General features: G+C 32.7%; 3 protein-coding genes across 3 annotated transcripts; all 3 read right to left on the bottom strand.

Annotated features, from left to right (window-relative positions):
* Window positions 1-337: 337 nt before the first annotated feature.
* LOC132757252 (M-phase inducer phosphatase 1-like) lies at window positions 338-3,413 on the bottom strand. Its single transcript, XM_060748471.1, has 5 exons — window positions 2,953-3,413; window positions 2,395-2,776; window positions 1,711-1,835; window positions 1,403-1,520; window positions 338-1,126 (listed from the first exon to the last, which is right to left on the bottom strand). The coding sequence occupies exons 1-5, from the start codon at window positions 3,075-3,077 to the stop codon at window positions 974-976; spliced, it is 903 nt and encodes a 300-aa protein (XP_060604454.1). The 5' UTR covers window positions 3,078-3,413; the 3' UTR covers window positions 338-973.
* A 6,314-nt stretch (window positions 3,414-9,727) lies between these two features.
* On the bottom strand, window positions 9,728-11,229 carry LOC132757275 (uncharacterized). The gene is made up of 3 exons (XM_060748526.1): window positions 10,899-11,229; window positions 10,396-10,744; window positions 9,728-10,215 (listed from the first exon to the last, which is right to left on the bottom strand). The coding sequence occupies exons 1-3, from the start codon at window positions 10,913-10,915 to the stop codon at window positions 10,063-10,065; spliced, it is 519 nt and encodes a 172-aa protein (XP_060604509.1). The 5' UTR covers window positions 10,916-11,229; the 3' UTR covers window positions 9,728-10,062.
* A 7,758-nt stretch (window positions 11,230-18,987) lies between these two features.
* LOC132757265 (M-phase inducer phosphatase 1-like) lies at window positions 18,988-20,677 on the bottom strand. The gene is made up of 4 exons (XM_060748516.1): window positions 20,219-20,677; window positions 19,878-20,002; window positions 19,607-19,724; window positions 18,988-19,397 (listed from the first exon to the last, which is right to left on the bottom strand). The coding sequence occupies exons 1-4, from the start codon at window positions 20,675-20,677 to the stop codon at window positions 19,245-19,247; spliced, it is 855 nt and encodes a 284-aa protein (XP_060604499.1). The 3' UTR covers window positions 18,988-19,244.
* Between the last annotated feature and the right edge of the window lie 25 nt (window positions 20,678-20,702).

Here is a 20,702-nt window from a genome sequence, read left to right as displayed (position 1 = left end):
TCCCTGCATGGTGTGTCTAAAGTTTGTTTGCAGTGTAAGCTGTATTGAACCCACTGTCGTGATAAAATTTTAGAAAGATTGACAAGACCTTATACAAATTGGAATATGGCAGTCTTACATGGTTATTTGATTGGGTTCAATGGAGATATCTTGACTGAAATATGGATGGTTTGGTAGCATTTCTCCATTGCTTTACTTAAGGTATCTTGACTGAAATAAGGATCTGAAACATGTGCATTGGTTGTCAAACATTGATTAGGACATGCTGAATGATACATGCAGATATAATCCAGGTGTATTGTTCAGTTTTAGCCAATATAGACTACATGATAGACAGTTTGTAAAGTCAAAGGTCATATAGATCTAAGTATATGCAGTAAAAGTTGCCTGCCTTCCAATAAAATACACCATTTGTAATCCATTCAAATCGTCAGGTTATCGTTTTGTATATGGTCGGCGACTGGCTTAAAAAAGGTGCGGGAAAAACCTTAAGAGTAAATGGGACATCAGATAATTAGATGGAAATGTTTCTAAGTATGAAAGATATTTTTGAAACTAACACAACAGTGACAAAATGCTAAGAACAGTTAGTTGAATCACTTCATTTATTTTTCTTTAACAAATATATAACAATAACAAACAACAAACAAAATAAAAAAGGTAACAAAATCAAAAACATTAGCAATATCAAGCAGAAGATATCTGAGATTATGTCATGTTTTTATTCATTTGTTTTTCTCGTGCAGTCCATCCGTTTCCGGTACATAAAGGTCAAGGTCCGGTATATGAAACAACAAACAACCAGTAAACGTTATCACAGTCAATAATATCTCTAGCACTTTTGGAAATTTTTCGTTCTGTCGTTGCATTTAAAAGTTATCCCCCGGTCCCCGAAATGTCAAGAATACATCTACTTGGAATATTCAAAACTGCATGTAGTCCAGTACTGAAGAATCTTTTAAACGGCAACTTGTTAAAATTGGAGTCGAAGTCCCGGACCGGAAATCGCGGATCTGCGTGGATTGTCGCCTGCTGACCACGATTTTGATTTTACCCGGAAGTGACATAAGTCATTTCTGTGTTCTTTGTGGAGCATTGGTGTGTACGACTGGGGAAAACATTGTTCCTGGAAAAAGAAATGACAATGAAATTTCATTGTTACCAGTTTGTTCTTTTTTAAATATATAATTGTTTCAAATAATAAAATTATTATAAATACAACTAGATCTACACATATAAAATAAATATTAATTGTTTCAAATTCTTGAACTGGTATTAGCTGATTTAAATTGAATATCTTAAAGTTACGCTAATGAAGAAGCTCACAGTAGGTAGTTTAAAATTGTTGCATGAAAGATTTATGAAACAATCGTGTATTTCTGAAAAAAAAAAACCCACTTACATTGTTTGTGTTGAAGAAAGCTTTATAACCTCCTTCTAAGAGATAAATCTCGGGAAAGTTGAGTCGAGGGTAGTTGTCTTTGTTCAAATCTCGATCTAGAGCCCTTAAGTGGCGATACCTGAAACAAATATTTCATTTTTATTAAACTCCAATAAATAATTGAAAGAAATAAGAAATGAAAGAAAGATTAAAACTCTTTATCGGAGATTACATTGTTGTGATGAATTGAAATATGGAATATCTTTTACTTAAATATGGTTAATATAATTGGTAAACTTAATGAATGTATAATGCTGAAGTTCTCTTACATTTTTGGTCCTCTTTCAGAAGAAAATTCGCAGTGGAAAATGAGAACATGATTGTTTGTTGGTGACGTCACTGTTTCTTGGATGAATTGTTTTATCGATTCTTTAGTAAATAAATTGACAGCTCCCTGAAATATAGATAGAATAAATTTATAACAACGTAAAATATCAGTAAAGTTAAATAGAGGATATTGAATGAGTGTAGGTTTAATACTAAATTTATTGAACGAGTTGAATAAAATCATATTATGCGAGCCTCTGGCGAGCATAATATTGTTTTATTCAACGAGTTCAATAAATTTAGTATTGAATCTACACGAATATAATGTTCTATTTATCACATATATAAAATAAGAACGGTAAACTGTTAACAAAAGTCATTTTCTTTGACGCGCCGATAGTGTAACGCTAACATTAGCGCGCTTTAACGCTATGTTTATAGCGCAAATTACGTGACGTCAAAGTGTTATTACACTAGTGTAATATTGACTAGTGTAATATCGTTTTTATTAAATGGCTTTATTACACTCCTGCGCCGCGGTTTATGTGATAAAAATGTTTATGCTATAATAATTGACGTCGATAACTATATATTGCATATAAAATGAAAAATATCACTTAAAAGAGCACAACATTGGATCCGAAAATTCTATATTAGTACTAACATAATGAATCATTTGAATTTACCTTAATATGCCCGCCTTCGAATTCATACGGATATCTGCAATCTATGATCGTTACTTTGTTCACACTGCTGTCGTAGACGCCGTCCAGGACGTCAGACATCGTTTCCGGTGAGATGGCGCTAAGATCGCTATGCTTTCCTGGAATTGTGGGTAGAATATTGACACGTGATCCGTCTGCAATAAGGTCAGATTCTGTAGACAGCTTATCAACAGCTTGTATGATGCTGGATATTGGGCTAAGAGTTGTCACTTCTGGTTTGGGTGTTGATGTGAAGCATTGAAATCGTTTTCTTTTCATTGTAGGAGTTAAATCGAGACTTTCCGCTTGGCGTTTAACAGGTCCTTTCACATCATTTACAGTTATTCCAAAATCTAATCTCGTTCTGAAAATATTTAATTAAGATACACTTAGTTACAATGAATGCGAAACATTGTCTTACGTTGATCTCATAATAATTACTAAGAATTCATTTCATAAAAGAAATTTCTACTGCAATTTTAATATCACCATTTTACAATTATATTATCTGACCTTCATTGTAATATAATGGTAGTTTACCTTGTGTTTCTTGCCAAAGTTACGTCAGTGAAATCTGAAGGTAGCGGAGGCATTGTTGATATTATTTCTTTCTGTTTGTGAATGTAAATATATAAGATCAAAAAGTGAATGATGAAAAAATCCATTTTCTTCTTTTTATACCATTTGAAAAATCTTGCCTGAAACAATTTTGAAAACAGCTCAATGAATCAGCAAACTGTGACGAGATTGTTTGATTGATTTTGATAACATTGAGCTAGTAAAGTCGCCGCCGTCATTGCCCTGACCGGCGTTAAAAACATCACAGCGGCATAATTAACTCACCATCAAATTATTATTAGTATCTATTGTTATGATAATTAGCTATGATTACAAATCAATATTGTTTGTTGTTATCACAGATCGATAGTTCACGTCCATCTCGGTAGATCGTTAAAATATTTCTTAAACATCTTGTCTGATTTATCTCTTAAATAAAATGTTTTGAACAGGGTATATATTAAAAAAAAATTACGTTTACGTTTAGAAATTAAATATTGTGTTTATTTACGATAGAAATAGTTTTAGCGATTATTTAATTTCATCGTTAAAGTTTGCACAGTACCACTTTGGTAATTGTATTTCTATTGACATATCTCCAAAAATAAAATCGTGACAACATATTTTAGATCGACTTTTTTATTTGAAAAGAAAAATGAAAATAAATAAATAAAAATAAAAGATAAAAATAGAGATATTTTTCCAGTTTCCGTTGCCGTCCCTTGATCATAAATTTTTAGGTTCTCAGTGTATTGTCTTCGTACTTGGCAACAACATTTCTCGGGATAATACATACAAGTAAATCATACTAAACTTGACATTCATTAATGGATGACCTTGACCTTGATGGTTGAATGCCTAAATTTTGTTGTTGTTTTTTTGCCAATTATGCTATTAGTAGCTATAGCGTTGTAATGGTTTATTGGATTGTTTTCAAACTTGACCACAATAATTGTCTAGGATAGACATTTAAGCTTACCAGACAGACCTTGACCTTCTCTCATAAATGACCTTGACATTTAAGGCCAAATTATTGAAATTTTCATTTTTTCCCTGTAACTGGCTATACCTTTGAAACAATAGTGATTTATACATGGATTGATTTCATATAAAGACGCAACATTCTTTAAGATGAGACCTTCATATGTATGAAACACAAGTTGACTTTCACTCATTTATGACCTTGACCACTCATTTATGAACTTGACCTTGAAGGTTGAATTTTTGAACTTTCACTAGAATTAACTGAACAGAACAGAACAGAACATATCTTTTATTTTCACCCAAGCATTTTTCAATACAATATGGGGGCATAACACATTTTTTATATAACAGAGAATGCATAGTTCCGGTACGAACAAAAAAAGTATATAATCATTTAACACAGTACATTGCCAAAGAGAAAAAAAAACACACACACACAAAAAAAAAAACTTTACTAAATTACCAAAAAAAATACAAACTATGGAATGATATATTGAGCAGGGGTTTGTTAACATTAAATCGATATACACCATTAATTTATTATTCTACGTGTAACTACATTTGAAAAAAAAAAATATAAGGAGGTTGTCTATTGTAATAATTTAAACAGGTATACAACACAATACGCACCTGTATGTATGTATAGCACGATATTAGGTAAAAAAAACCCAAAAAAACATTAGCACAAACATGTAGTAAATCTGCACGTGAAAGTCGTGCATAACAGTTATCTACAACTGAAAGGAATGTCATTCATAGATTTATAATGTATTACTACGTGTATTGGGGAAATTCGAAATAGGAATCAATGGTACTATGTTGGATAAGATTTTGTCAGTAAAATGTGAGTAATGGCAATTTATAAATTTACATATAGATAATATGTACTTGTATTCCTAACAATAACAGACATCTGTTTTATGAAAAAATAACTTCATTTGTGAATAGAAAATTATACAGTATACAAAGAAAATGTTGAGAAAAAAATTAAACACGCAATTTAAAGGAAACAAACAGTTTAACAAGTGAGAAATATCAGATGAAATCTAGAATTACTGATGGAGGCATTAGGATTATTGGAAAGTTTTTGTAATAGAAACTAAAACTTGGTAATAATCAAATAAGTGGATTATCGTCATATTTAAATAAAACAAGCTTTTGGACAAGACCTTCTTAAAGGTTTGACTGACCTTGATCTAGAGCTTTTAATGACCTATCGTCAATGTCAAATTATTGAATTTTGGTTAAATAGTCAAAAGAAAAAAAAAAATTTTATATACAGATTTAATTTATACTTGGCCAAAAGAAGACATGGTTTCAAACAAACATATAGAATTATTTAGATGCGACCTTGACCTTTAATTGACATTGACCAGCAAGGTCAAATTAACGAAATTCTCTTTTTTTTATTTGTAATTTGTTTTATCTTTGTAATTAAGAAATTGATTAACTTCATAGATACAGCATCTTTTAGGTCATAACCTTCATGTGTATCAAAGTCAAATTGACCTTGATTCATGTATGACATTGACCCATAAGGTCAGATAATTGCATTTTCACAGATCATTGCTATAATTGGCTGAAACTTGGTTATTAAGCAACGGATAATCTTCATACTTGGACAAAACAACCTGTTACACAAAATACATTTCAAACGGTTGAACTGACCTTGACCTTGAGCTTAAAGTCACCTTTACCGTCAAGGTCAAATTATGAAGTCATAATTTTCTTATTTATGTACGGATTTTATATTAACGTGGACAAAACGACACTTGTCACTTGCCCCCTCGCAGCTGTGAGTTCGAATCCCTCCGGGGAATTTAGATACTTTCACGAGATTTGCTGTCAAGCTAGATTACTGGGGGTCGGTGGTTCTATTGAGATGGCCATTCATACCTGAAATAATGCACTAGTTTTTCTCCACTGGTAAAGCTGGGAAATCACCGTATGACCTTGACAGTGTCGGTGTGATTTCAAATAAAACAAAACAAACATGTATATGTATTTATAATTTTACAATCTGAAAAAAAGTGAAAAACAGTCAATTGAGTCCGACATGCTTGACCAATTATACGTGCAAAATTCATACGTGAACAATGATATCACATTAGAGGAATTGTCAGCTATTGTCATGAAGGCTAAATCAAAATCATCATCCGGATATGATAAAATACCATACGATGTTTCAAAATTTCCCAATGTCGTATCAGTATTTCGGGAACTTTTTCAACTGGTACTGGATACAAGTTTAATACCAAGACCGTGGATAAAATCTTTTATATGCCCTATTTTAAAAGACCCTACTACAGATGCAAGATTACCTATGAACTATCGAGGGGTTAGTTTACTTTCATGCATCAGTAAACTGTATAGTGCCTTTTTTTAACAAAAGGATAACTACGTATTTAAACCAGCAAGATATTCTCGCGGACGAGCAAAATGGATTCCGCAAAGATCGCTCGTGCGAGGATCACATTTTCACTTTAGACAGTATCACAAGAAACAATACATCCATTATGGCAGCATTCATTGATCTAAAAAAGTGTTTTGATTTCATTGACAGAGACATGATGCTCTACAAACTACTATCAAACAAGATTGACAGCAAAATATACAACTCGATAAAAAATATATACAGTAGTTCTACATCATGTGTAAGCATAAATAACAGGCTCACAGACTTGTTCATTTGCCCGAAAGGAGTGAAGCAGGGGTGTAATTTGTCGCCGACACTTTTTGCCATCTTCGTAAATGACCTTGTTCAGGAAATTAACGACCTTCACCTTGGAATTAAAATGAATGAGACATCATCAATCTCAATGCTACTTTATGCGAATGATGAATCATCAGTAACAACTCCGAAAATCTACAGATCATGCTTAATACCATGCATAACTGGTGCAAGCGGTGGAGGGTGTTGATTAACTGTGAAAAGTCAAAGGTTATGCATTTCCGGAAAGGACGAACAAAGCAATGTGATCACATATTTAAAATAGGTGATAATTCTTTAGAGACAGTAGACAGATATAAATACTTAGGTGTTATCCTCCACGATAAACATGACTTTACATATAACTGTGAAGCTTTATCAAAGAGTGCTGGTCGTGCTCTTGGTGGAATTATATCAAAGATATATTATTTCAAAAACTGTGGATTTAAAACATTTCAGAAACTATACAATTCCTGCGTGATACCAATTTTGGACTATTGTGCTTCTGTTCGGGGTTATAGAAACTTTCAATCGGCAGACAACACACAAAACAGGGCCATTCGCTATTTCTTGGGAGTTCATAGATTTACTCCAAAACTTGCGCTTTCAGGTGAAATAGGTTGGATACCGTGTAATTACAGACGTTGGTTGTGCATGATCCGTTATTGGAATAGACTTGTGAAATTACCTAATAATAGGATTACGAAACAGGCATTCAACTGTGACTATGAGAAAAGTGATACAATAAATAATTGGTGCAGTGAAGTGAAGAATATAATGACGAAATTAGACCTCAGTGATCATTTCGAAAATAAATTAGCCATCAATATGGACTGTGCCAATTCAAAAATGATTCAATATTACGCAGACATTGTGAAAACGTACCAAAACTGAGAACTTACACATTATTTAAGACATCCTTCACATGTGAAAATTATTTATTATTAAATCTAAAAAGAAATGAACGCTCATTATACGCGCAGTTTAGATGTGGTATCCTACCATTAAGAATAGAAACCGGTAGATATAGCGGAGAATTGCCTAATCAAAGACTATGTAATCTGTGCCAAACAAATCTAATCGAAGACGAAGCTCATTTCCTTGTTATGTGTCCTATTTACAATGATATTAGAACTGTTGTTTTTAGAAATGTTATTTCAAACAATTTATTTAATACAATGGCAGACAATGAAAAACTAGTTTACCTCGTAAACAACCATCAAAATAAAGTTATTAAATTTATTGTACAAGCATATCTGTTAAGGAGAGATTTATTGTTTAATAGATCATGATTAATTAATTATTTATAGTTGTGTGTCATATCGTAAAATTGAACTGTCTGCAAATGCATAACATGTATTTTATCACATAAACGGCGGCGCAGGAGTGTAATAAAGCCATTTATTACATGCTTTTCGGTGGTTTATAGAAATATATCAGTGATATAAAACTGGTAATTTCACTGTTTGAAACAGTGAAATTACCACTTTGATAATTTCACTGTTTTGAATTTAAACCCCTTATGTTGTTTTAGTGAAATACCAGCGTGCACAATACTGGGTACCAACTTAATGACGTGACGTCGTAAATGACGTCACGTTGTATTATTAGTTGGCGCGCTTTTCATTCAGTAGTAGGTTTAATGTATATTTAAAACGTTTCTTTGCATGTAATAAAAAGAAAATTTGTTTAGTTTAGTGTAAGATTGAAATATATTTCACCTTGTGAACACCAAAAGTTCATATTTCACTCGTGGCTGCGCCACTCGTGAAATATACCTTTTGGTGCTCACTCGGTGAAATATATTCCGATCTTACACTGAACTAAACAAATATCCTCTATTTATTACATGCTTTTCGGTGGTTTATAGAAATATATCAGTGATATAAAACTGGTAATTTCACTGTTTGAAACAGTGAAATTACCACTTTGATAATTTCACTGTTTTGAATTTAAGCCCCTTACGTTGTTTCAGTGAAATACCAGCGTGCACAGTACTGGGTACCAACTTAATGACGTGACGTCATGAATGACTTCACGTTGTATTATTATTTGGCGCGCTTTTCATTCAGTATTAGGTTAAATGTCTTTTTAAAACGTTTCTTTGCATATAATAAAAAGAAAATTTGTTTAGTTTAGTGTAAGATCGGAATATATTTCACCGAGTGAGCACCAAAAGGTATATTTCACGAGTGGCGCAGCCACGAGTGAAATATGAACTTTTGGTGTTCACAAGGTGAAATATATTCCGATCTTTTGGTGTTTATATTTCTATAAACCACCGAAAAGCATGTAATAAATTCCGATCTTACACTGAAATAAACAAATATCCTCTATTTAATAAAAACGATATCAAACTAGACGATATTACACTAGTGTAATAACACTTTGACGTCACGTCATTTGCACTATAAACATAGCGTAAAAGCGCGCTAATGTTAGCGTTACATTATAGGCGCGTCAAAGAAAAATGACTCTTGTTAACAGTTTACCGTTCTTATTTTATATATGTGATAAATAGAATATTATATTCGTGTAGATTCAATACTAAATTTATTGAACTCATTGAATAAAACAATATTATGCTCGCCAGAGGCTCGCATAATATGATTTTATTCAACTCGTTCAATAAATTTAGTATTAAACCTTCACTCATTCAATATCCTCTATGATATGAATTTACAATTATGTTAATAACATGTTAAAAACTATAACACATGCTCAGATTATGATCTTTTGTTAAGGTGACTTATAGGTCCTATGGGCCGGGTGTTCATCTTTGTGTATTTATGTGTATGTATATACGTATAACACATGTCACTATAATAAAGAATTTACTTACTTACTTACTTACTTATAATATGTGTATTGTATACAAATCTTAACAAAATATTTGTTCTTAGACAATACCATTTTTTAAAGTATTCTAACAAGTAGCCAAAGACATTATAGTTCTGACAAACTTGGCATATAAATTTGAAATGCTGCAACAATAAACATATCGAGCAGAGAAATGTTGCTGTAGTGGTGAGGCTGCCGTAATCATCATCATCATCATCATCATCATCATCATCACAATCATCGTCATTATCATAACGGTGCAAACATTTTCAGATTATATAACCTTTTATCAATAATATCAGAGCAAATTCTATCAAAACTTTTTAACATAAAGAACAAATCTACTTATATAATTTAATTTTTATTCAGATCTTAAACAAAGAGTATATATTTCAATTCCAACATAAGGTACCATGTCAATGATGTCATATGGAATTTTTCGCACAACATATAAAACATTGTTCAGAATTACTTGCTTATATTTGAAGGTCGTGAAACTTTTTTTAAACATTTTCACAAGACCATTAAAAATAAAAATGTTTATTGCTTTATACACTTTAAATTCTAAGTCGAAGTCCTGAACCGGAAGTCTCTGATTTACGGAATTTGTCTTTTGCTGCCCACCATTTTGACGTTATCCGGAAGTTACGTAAGGCATCGCTGTTATCCTTTTGCAGTATCGGCTTGAATGTTTGAGAAAAACGTTTTTCCTACAAAAAAGAAATTGAGAATATAATTGCAGGGTTTATAATAGCATTTTCATTATGTTAAAAGATGTTTAAGGAATTCTTGGAAATAAAATAATTATCTACACATTACATTGACAGCACAGGTAAACAAATATAGATACAACTTTTACTGTAATTTATTCATTTCGAAATTAAATTTACTTTAATTTGTCCGACTTTCAATCCACACTGATTTCCACAATCTTTAACCCTCACATTGTCGTACAAAACCTCAGACATCGTTTCCGGTGAGATGGCGCTAGGATCGCAGGGTTGTCCCGGAAGTGTATTTAGAATATTGACACGTGACCCGACACTATCAGATTCCGTAGACTGCTCAGATGGTTTGATGCTGGACATAGGACAAACATTTGTCGCTTCTGATTTCGGTGTTGATGTGAAGCACTGAAATCGTTTTCTTTTTGTCGTAGAAGTAAATTCGAGGGTATCCGAATGACGTTTAACTTTTCCTTTCACCTCATTTGTAAATATTTCAAAATCTAGTCTTGATCTGAAAGTCAAAATAAAAATCAAATGAAATTGAATAAGAATATATATATATATCTGTTGACATGTCATGTCATGACTCATCATTTGTTTTATTATGAAGGTTACACGTACTGTATAGAAAAAAGAATCAGTATTAAGAGTAAATTGTGTTTTACCTCGGTTTCAAATCCATCGTTACGTAAGTGAATGACTGTACTGTAGGCGTTTTTTCTTTCACAAATTGTATTATTCATAACAATATGTACAACTTTGCATGAACGGAAAAATTGAATGATGAAAGATTTGAAATTCGCTAAATATTTATATCAGCAGGATAATAAAACAGCAACAACAACAACATTTATTTGGCAATTATAATTATAGCAATTGTTGTTGTTGATAATAAAACACCAAGCTGTTTTGAAATCATCTCAACAAATCAATTGCCTTTGATTTGATTGTTTGATTGGTGATGATAATAATATGCCGCATATTAAAGTCGCCGCAATTATTACGGTGATCTGTTTTAAAAACATCAGAGAGGTATAATTATCGCTGCTTTGACTAAGATTTGACTATTAAATTAAACAATTATAAAACTTACGCACAATCTGGACACATTTATTTGATTTGTTTGTGCCATATGCTCTTTCTTCATTATAAGATATCCGAAATGTTGAATTTGATTCCATATGTCAGCTCTTTTATTCGCAAAATACTGATCTTTAAAGATAAATATATAGTATTTATAAAATTTGTCAAAGACATAATTATGAAAAGTCGATTTGCCAATAAATGAAATAAAAAAAGATACAGATAACTATTTAATATTATCATATGTTACCAGGTTTTTAAGGATGACATCTTTATTGGTGTCATTTTGATATTTTATCCGTATCTTGAACAATGAATTCGGATTTTATCTTCAATATAACCATTCACTATTTGTAATTTGAAATAGATAATGAATTATTATAGTATAAAATGCATACTACTCTAACGGCATAATAGATGATGAGATTATATCTTAATGTTAAAGTTTCATATATTGAAGGTTGTTAAAATAGTCAAAATATACTATTATATAAATAATTTATTTTATTATTTATATGTTTTTAGTCGGTCGGTCGGCCAGGACTCTTTGACAATTTGCACAGACTTAATGTCTTTAACGAGCAACTACGGGGTCGCTTTCCAACTGCAAAAGATGTAGCTTTTGCTACCCCCTTAACGCAGAACGACAGGTGTCCCCCATATATTCATACTTTATTTTTGTCTCATTCGTATACATACATTTTTATACATATTTACACATATTCACATAAAATCTGCATACGACCATTCTATTTAAGAATTTTAAGAGACATTATATCATTGATAAACATATCCAAGACCTATACAGTTAGTCTAAGACTAAAATCAAATAGTAAAATTACAATGTATTTAAACAAAATATTAAAAGTAAGGTAACCATCGCTAATCGAAAAATAAAAACTGCTAAGAAATTGAAAATTGTAAATCGGAGCCCTATCGCGCCTATAAAAACGTTTTAAAAGATCGATTATCATCCAAGATAAGATGTTGCATGACCTGATTAGCAAGGATTACCTTAACCTAGGTAAAATACATTATCATGTTTAAAGCAAATATAATGGCATTATTTACAAGAGAATAAAAGACGACGTTGTAGAATGTTAAAACAGTTTTTGGCACAATAACGTATCATTTCAGTTTTAGTGAACAGAAATATTAATTGTTCATTTTTAGACATTTGTACAAATGCATTATCTACTGTTTTAGCCTTATCAAATAATGATTGTCGCAAGTCATCGTACACAAAGCAATCAAGAATGACATGGCTTTCGTCTTCAATATTGTCACAGAACTGGCATTTTCGTTCCAATACATCTAAGCCTTCGTAACGCCCAGTTTCTATGCGTAAAGGCGCAACACCACAACGAAACTTGCTAAATGCAGTGCGATGACAAGGAGGCATAATGAGTTTACAATATAATTCTGTCTCATATTCTGTTTTAAACAGTCGATATGTACGCAACTTATTGCCACCACGACCAGAAGGACCTGTGACACTATTCAATGATTCGAGCCATTTTAAAACAAATTTTTCTTGCAATTTAGTTGTAACAATATTCACTATAGTATGTTTTGGAATGGAAATTCTTATAATACTATATTGGTGCGCATTACAATTTTTTAACATATCATTAACATAGAAAAACCAGTTCTTACATGATCTATTTGCTGCAGATGCAGTACAAAGTGCAACTCGTTTGTTTACTCTGCAATCAAGCATATAAGAGACTCTAGATAAATGAATAGCAATGGATTTCCACTGTCTGATTTCTGGGGATATCCATCCCATTTCACCGGAAACCGCGACGTTAGGCGTATATCTACCGACACCTAAAGCGCGAAACTGCACTGCGTTAACGCACGAGTAAGAGCGATAACCCCAGATAGCAGAACCATAACTGATTGTTGGCCAAACAGTAGAATCATATAGGTGGGTAATACATCGTACGGAAGACCACCAGACGATTTACATTTAGCAATAAGAAGGCCAAGAGCCCGACTTGCACTTTGAGCTACAACCTTTGCAGTAACATTGAAATCTAAGTGCTCTTGCAACATTAATCCTAGATACATATATCTATCAACGATATTAAGTGTGTGAACACCACATATAAAACTGAACGATGTTCTACATACAGATAAAGGTCTAAAATGGACAATTTGACTTTTACTACTATTTATAAACATATCGTTGGTGCTACACCAGTTGTTAAGTGCATTTAAAGGAATAGGAATGGATGGATTGATGTCTGTCTAATATAAATATTCATCATTTAAAAAGAGGAACCATGACAGTTTTCCTATTGACATCAACCCTATAAGAGAGAAATTCGTGTTTTAAGACACTATTTTTTACTTGAGAAATAAGTTCATGGGCGCCGCCATTTTGGCGTTCTGTCATTCTCGCGAGACAGACGAGACCGAGATTGTGACGTGTTATACCCACTTCCGGTATAGGTGTACACGCTGGTACAACTGAAATATATCTTGATGAAGAACTTATTAATTTTATTGCGTACATTATATATTATTTATGAAAAACATCATATGGAAACTGAATTGCTTTAATTAATTAATTGAAGACGCCGCGACATTAATTATCATTTGTCCGATATTCAAGCTTACTGATGATCCCACCACATGATTTAAGCAATGACTGCTTAATTTTCAAAGATAAACCATAAATTTAATTTGGGTACTATGAGAAACTTCTTCAAATTGACGATATATCCTTTTATTTTGTACTTAATTTTCGCTAGACAAGCTGTCCAAATAGGGTACATCGCCGGTCATGTATCTTTTTTTCAGGTAAAATATCAACTAAATCCAATATGCTGAGGACGCGATTTTCCGCCATTGACGCTAAAAATGAGAAAGGCGCAGGAAAATCGGCAGCCAGACTAATATCGTATGAAAACAAAACTGTCCGTTAGGTTATTTAGGCACCCAGTCAAAACTGGTACCAACAGCAACAGGTTGCCCATTCCCCTATAATTACGCATATTCTCGGGTTAACCCAGTTCCCTAAAGCTTTTTTCCACGTTATCTACTTGCCAAATTCCTTTCCCTGACAGATACGCATTTCTACTACCGTAAATTTAATCCAATAAAACAAAAAATCATAAATCTACTTAATATTTAAAATGATTATTGGTAACTGAAAAAAAAGTGTTGCTATTTTATGACGTGCTGTAATTTACTACAGTATAATTTGACAGGTGTGGAACCTAATTCCCCCTAACGTCATTCAGTTCACTGATGAAGCGTAAAAAAATAGATGTCTATTTCGTCATTAGAATATTTGACAAGGGTGATTAACCAATCAGGGCAACATTGTGCATGATCAAAAGGTCTGTCGGCACAGAGGCATACAAGGAGCAATAAAAATCGTCAGTACACAGTGTGACAGGAGCATTTGGTGCAAATTAGGAACAATTAAAATGGACAATGCGCAGTATTAGACATAAGTAGTAAGAACCAGCAATTGTGTGAATAAATTATGCAAATTAGATTTTTGAGCAGCCAATAAAAATGATTTGCCTGCAGTTAATATTAGGCTACGATTACGATGCGCAGCATCATACGTTGACAGACATGTTAACAATTTACTTTTCAAAAGAGTTGCTTATATTTTTGAAATGTGTACATCGATTATAACATATGTTCACACCTTTAAATTTGAAAGTCAGAATCAAACTGCAAAAATTTAATTATATGTACTATTAAGAACACGTTTTAGTAGGGTTTTTATAATGGAAGTGGCTAGCGTACGGGCCCGTTCGGCTAGCCAAAAGTTTTAGCCGTACGTGAGTCACGTACGACTAGCGAGGACACGCTGTATTGGCCAGCCGTACGGCACTTTTAAAAATTTTATGGAAGTCGAAAATGCATATGTTATTTTATGACTTTAAGCGAGGATTTTAACCAAGAAACAGCATTAATTGTCTTTGGATGTTAACTTTTTAGAGATTAATCGCCTTGATCGCTATATATATCGATCTTTGTCATCGCAAGATGTCGAGAAAAAATAGCCTTTGCTTGCATTTACACCAATTGAAATAGTTTACAAAATTTTGATAATAATCCTTTTTTGTTTCATTAAGTTTAATTTTCGACACCTTTTATATGAAAAAAAAAACAACAAACACTGAAAATGATTGTTGTTAGGCTCTTGATAATTGCGACAATTACCGACGGTACTGTATAGAAGTTTGTCCATCAAGGAAAGTTTGCATGTTCCGTGAAAGGCATACTAAAATTCTATTGTCAGTCCCTGGATAGGTTTTAATTAATGCTAATTAATTGATTGACTGTGCTTTTATGTTCGATATTTATCTACTATTTTGAAAATTATATAATTATTTTTGCATTTCACCGTTTTTTTTCATTCAATGTTCTTTTTATTTATTTATTCCACTCCGATCATTTTTATTCGATCCATGTGCTTAAAATTAACAAAAATGATTTAATAATTCATACAAATAAAACAACAAATGATAAGCATGAAAATCCACAATTTTTATAACGTTCGACTTCCATATAATTTTTGAAAAGTGTCGTACGGCTAGGCAATACGTACAGTGCGTCCTGGCTAGTCGTTCGTGACTCACATACGGCTAGAACTTTTGGCTAGCCGTACGTTTCTTTATTTATTTTTTTTTTTTTGGATATTGTTACGTATTTTGAACCATAAAAAATCTCCTCTACACCTCCTGTGAAAATTAAATTGTCTGGTCAATACTTTATTATATTAATATTTCCTTACGATTCAACTAGATTTATCATGAATCTAAAGATGTGGGGAAATGACATCACACGCACCTGTTTTTATACGGCCAATACACAAACATGGCCGCGCTTACTGATTTGTAGAAATCGGTGATTTAGCGATTTAAATTTTGTTATCATTCGTTTAATATTATTATTTGGCGGCAGAAAATTTGCAGACTTATTATTTATAGTATTCTTTTTCTGAAATCAAGTTTTTATTCTAACCTTGTCTTTCCCTTTAATAAAATATGACTAAGACCACACGGTCTATTTCTTATAAAAATATTGACCCGCCGGTCATAATATTATGAACGCCTGTTCAAAGTATTATGACCTCCGACAAGAATTAAAATGACCTTCGTGAAGTATGGTCACCCCCGCCTTTAAATAATGACCCCTTGTTTTTTTGTTGTAATTTTTTAAAAAAATGTTAAAACCCTTTCAAAATATCCGAGAAGTTAATAGCGAGTTGCTAAACAGAAAGGAACAAATATAAAACTATTATTTTCAAGTTAAATCATGACAAAAATTCTTTTTATCTAAAACGCAGCAAATGTTAGTGGAATGATCTTTACAGGCGAACATTGTTTTTCATTTGGTTAAGACTGTGTTTGTTGAACATACCAAAGACTATCGCAACTACTCGGCCCTTTCCGTTAGTCTTCGGATAAGGTTATTATAGATAATAGCCGAGGCAGTTCCGAATGTACCAAAGAATCACGACTTCGTATGTCTCAATGTTTTATGCAACAACACAAATAAAAGTTATACATTTTGCAAAATAAATTAATAAAATTAGGATTTAATATTACACATAATAGATGGACTTATATCTTACTTCAATTGTAAATATTTCAAGTTGAGCGGTGGGAGAGTTGTGTAGGCGTCTGTTTTACAACCAATGGGCCATGGGTTCGAGCCTTACTGGGCCAGGACTATATTTTTTCACGTGAGAACAGCTCGAGGGCTTAGCCTTAAGTTCTAATCAGCCTCAAGATGTTTTTAGAATAAAGCTTCAGCTACGTCAGCATTTTTACATTTTTATGGTAAAGTGCATGGTCAGTTTTTGTTTTGAAGCATGGCCGGAGTCAAAAGGCGGGAAAATACAGTATGAATTCTTAGTGTCATTTAAAAAATGACAGGCATTTTTCTTTAAAATAAAAGACATATTTAACATGACAATACGGAATACAGCTTCCCCCACACAAGGTTAGCATTCTATTAGCCAAACATATTCAGAAAGCATTTCCTACATTTCAATTATTTTTGCAAAAAATATTTTTTCAAAAAAGAACATGGTTCATCTATCATATAAATTTTAAAATGCTTTCATCTTCCATATGATCGTGTTTCTGTTATTTTGGTTTAATAGTTTATAGTGCTTAACACAGCACATTCTACATTCGTTTTCTTAAAGGTACATTATGCCTCAGAAATCCATTTTTAAATATTTTTTTTTACAAATATCAAACATGTGTTTAATAATGTTTAAATTTCTAGATAATGGATTAAGTGCATGTTAGACAAAAGTAACGCTTAACATGCAGTGATGTGTCGTAAAGGTAGCAAAATATGAATATAGTACTATTTTTACTTCTATACACAAACACTGTAATTTTACCGATTGCCAAAAAACTAAAGATGCAAAAGATATTTCTTGTGTACAGGAAATGAGTATGGTTAACAAAATACAAAAAATAAACAGTTTTCAAGAAATAAAAATGATGGCATTTCAGAGGCCAAATGGGCATTTAACACGCGTGGTTATCTCCTTTCACGAAAGCACTATGTTTATAGGCATTGTTTGCTATATATAGCCAATAAAAGCACTTAGTTTATACAGAATTTATTTTAGTTTGATTGTGAAGGAAATTAGACACACTCCCGAATACGTTCCTAATCAATGAGTGTAAAATTTCTTGCTCATTGAAACCACGGCTCGCCTCTGAGAGGGTTTGAACCAACGCGGACAGCGATCCTTAGATAACCAGTCCGACGCGTTAACCACTCAGCCATGCCGCCACAATGTATAACGTACTTACAGTTATTTTTGTTGAAGTTACATTATTAGTTAAATCATTTTTATTTCAGCTGGATTGTTACGAACGCTTGCAGTTTTTTAACCTCTCTCGGGTCGATACTACTCAGTACTGGCGTCATATGAGGACATTTGAGCCGCGTCATGAAAAAACCAACATAGTGCGTTTGCGACCAGCATGGATCCAGACCAGCCTGCGCATCCGCGCAGTCTGTTCAGGATCCATGCTGTTCGCTAACAAACCCTATAACAAGACTTGTAGAGAAACTGATAGCGAACAGCATGGATCCTGATCGGACTGTGCGAATGCGCAGGCTGGTCTGGATCCATGCTGCTCGCAAACCCATTACGTTGGTTTTGTCGTGACGCGGCTCATTTTATTGTAATTGCAGTAAGACCAGAAACCAAGATGCCGGTGAAAGAGGCAAACACCTCAGTCACTAGACCTTCTCTCCATGAAAGTCACCTCTCTAATAAGGCCAAAAAATAGTAATAACAATGTTCAGGTACATGTATAAGTAATTTGTAGATGGATATGGACAAAGTATTACAAAAATTACACCATAATGCATTTTTGTATAATTACAATATATGTAATTTACTCTGTAAGAATCTAGTTTTTTTTTGTATTTAAGGACGGTCAATGTACAGAAAATATTTGTAAAGTACATGTATAGTCAAATGTTTTGTTAAATGTCTATGGTTGAATCATATACATGTAGTCTCCTTTAAAAGGGGCGGAATATCAAACTAAAGTACAATTTTGAATATTTATAAAATTCGTTTTATTGTTTATCTTCATAATATAAATACATAACAGTAACACAATATAAATAACACAAAATTAACAAAGCACAATTAAAACATATGACATAGAAAAGGCACCGTGTCATGCACGTGCATTACACTTCCGTTTCCGATGTTTCAAAACAAAGGCAAAATACAATAGCATTAACAAAAAGAATGTCTCTAACAATATTATCACAGTCAAAATTTGTAAAGCACTATTTGTGTAGTTTTTTCAGTCATTGCTGTGTCACAGCAAATATATCTTCTAAAACTGTTTTTGTGAACTTAACTTCATCGCAACAATAATCCGATTTTTAAGCAAGTTGTCCTGTTAAAATCGCAGTCGAAGTCCTGATCCGGAAATTTCTAGCTTGCGCGATCTGTCGTCTGCTGACCATGACTTTGATTTTACCCGGAAGTGACGTAAGTCCTCTCTGTGTTCCTTGTGCATCATTGGTTTGTACGTCTGCGGGAAACATTGTTCCTATGAAAAGAAATTAATATCTTAATTTCATTCTTTCAAATAATTTTACGATAAAAATAAGCTTGAATATAAGTTATTTTAAAGAAAATTAGAAATTGTTATAGATCTAAGGTCCCAATCTTATCATTTGTTATGGCATTTTATTTATCTGGTGATATCTTTTGTACATAAATCTACAAGAAGAAAATTAAGATGTTAGTCAAACTTACTTTGTGTGCGTTGAAGAAAGCTTTATAACCTCCTTCTAAGAGATAAATCTCGGGAAAGTCGAGTCGAGGGTAGTTGTCTTTGTTCAAATCTCGATCTAGAGACCTTAAGTGGCGATACCTGAAATGTACAAGAAACATAATGTTAAATATAAGTAATTCGTAGAGATTAAGATACTATTTATTGTAACATAGCTTTATAAATAAACAAGAAATTTAGCTTTAAAATATAACAACAGAAGTTGCTGACATCGTAAATGCAAAATAATCTTACATTTTTGGACCTCTCTCTGAAGAAAATTCGCAATGGAAGACGAGGACATGATTGATTGTTGGTGCCGTCACTGTTATTTGGAGGAATTGTTTAATTGACTCTTTTGTGTATAGATTAACAGCTCCCTGTAATATAGAATAAAAAATGCATTATGATAATGAAGTTAGTTAGTTCAGCATAAAAAAGCGTTTTCTACATTATCTTCAGTTATGACTTCAGAGTCTCAGAGGATTAAGTTTTTGACAATACTGCGCTAAAAGAAAACCAAAATATACATAAATTAATTTTAAAATATTTAATTTGAATATTGTAATAATACAAAACGTTTAATTTGAATTTACCTTGATATGACCACCTTCAAATTCATACGGATATCTACAATCTATAATCGTTACTTTGTCCACACTTCTGCCGTAGACGCCGTCCAGAACGTCAGACATCGTTTCCGGTGAGATGGCGCTAAGATCGCTATGCTTTCCTGGAATTGTGGGTAGAATATTGACACGTGATCCGTCTGCAATAAGGTCAGATTCTGTAGACAGCTTATCAACAGCTTGTATGATGCTGGATATTGGGCTAAGAGTTGTCACTTCTGGTTTGGGTGTTGATGTGAAGCATTGAAATCGTCTTCTCTTCAGTGTAGGAGTGAAGTCGTGGGTATCCGAATGACGTTTTACACATTCTTTAACTTCATTTCCTATAGTATTTACTCTGTTTTGAAATACGTTGAATGAAAGTGTTTGTGGCACATTAACTCGCATATTCTCATTATTTGTTGATGTCCCGAAATCCAATCTCATTCTGAAAATAAAATAATTATATTAT

This window comes from Ruditapes philippinarum, unplaced genomic scaffold (genome assembly GCF_026571515.1).
Source record: "Ruditapes philippinarum isolate M1 unplaced genomic scaffold, ASM2657151v2 ctg770_1_1_1_1, whole genome shotgun sequence".
Classification (NCBI taxonomy): Eukaryota; Metazoa; Mollusca; class Bivalvia; order Venerida; family Veneridae; genus Ruditapes; species Ruditapes philippinarum.
Note: the sequence above shows the minus strand (reverse complement) of the source record. Positions and strands in the feature narration are given on the sequence as shown.

What these genes read in the sequence shown, in the direction of transcription:
- LOC132757252 (XM_060748471.1), bottom strand. Translation starts at nt 3,077, where the DNA reads ATGGATTTTTTCATCATTCACTTTTTGATCTTATATATTTACATTCAC. An exon ending in TCTGAAAGAGGACCAAAAAT is followed by an intron (nt 1,521 to 1,710) that starts GTAAGAGAACTT and finishes TATTTGTTTCAG; the next exon opens with GTATCGCCACTTAAGGGCTC. An exon ending in CTTTCTTCAACACAAACAAT is followed by an intron (nt 1,127 to 1,402) that starts GTAAGTGGGTTT and finishes TTCTTTTTCCAG; the next exon opens with GAACAATGTTTTCCCCAGTC.
- LOC132757275 (XM_060748526.1), bottom strand. An exon ending in TGAAAGTCGGACAAATTAAA is followed by an intron (nt 10,216 to 10,395) that starts GTAAATTTAATT and finishes TCTTTTTTGTAG; the next exon opens with GAAAAACGTTTTTCTCAAAC.
- LOC132757265 (XM_060748516.1), bottom strand. Translation starts at nt 20,677, where the DNA reads ATGAGATTGGATTTCGGGACATCAACAAATAATGAGAATATGCGAGTT. An exon ending in TCAGAGAGAGGTCCAAAAAT is followed by an intron (nt 19,725 to 19,877) that starts GTAAGATTATTT and finishes TGTACATTTCAG; the next exon opens with GTATCGCCACTTAAGGTCTC. An exon ending in CTTTCTTCAACGCACACAAA is followed by an intron (nt 19,398 to 19,606) that starts GTAAGTTTGACT and finishes TTCTTTTCATAG; the next exon opens with GAACAATGTTTCCCGCAGAC.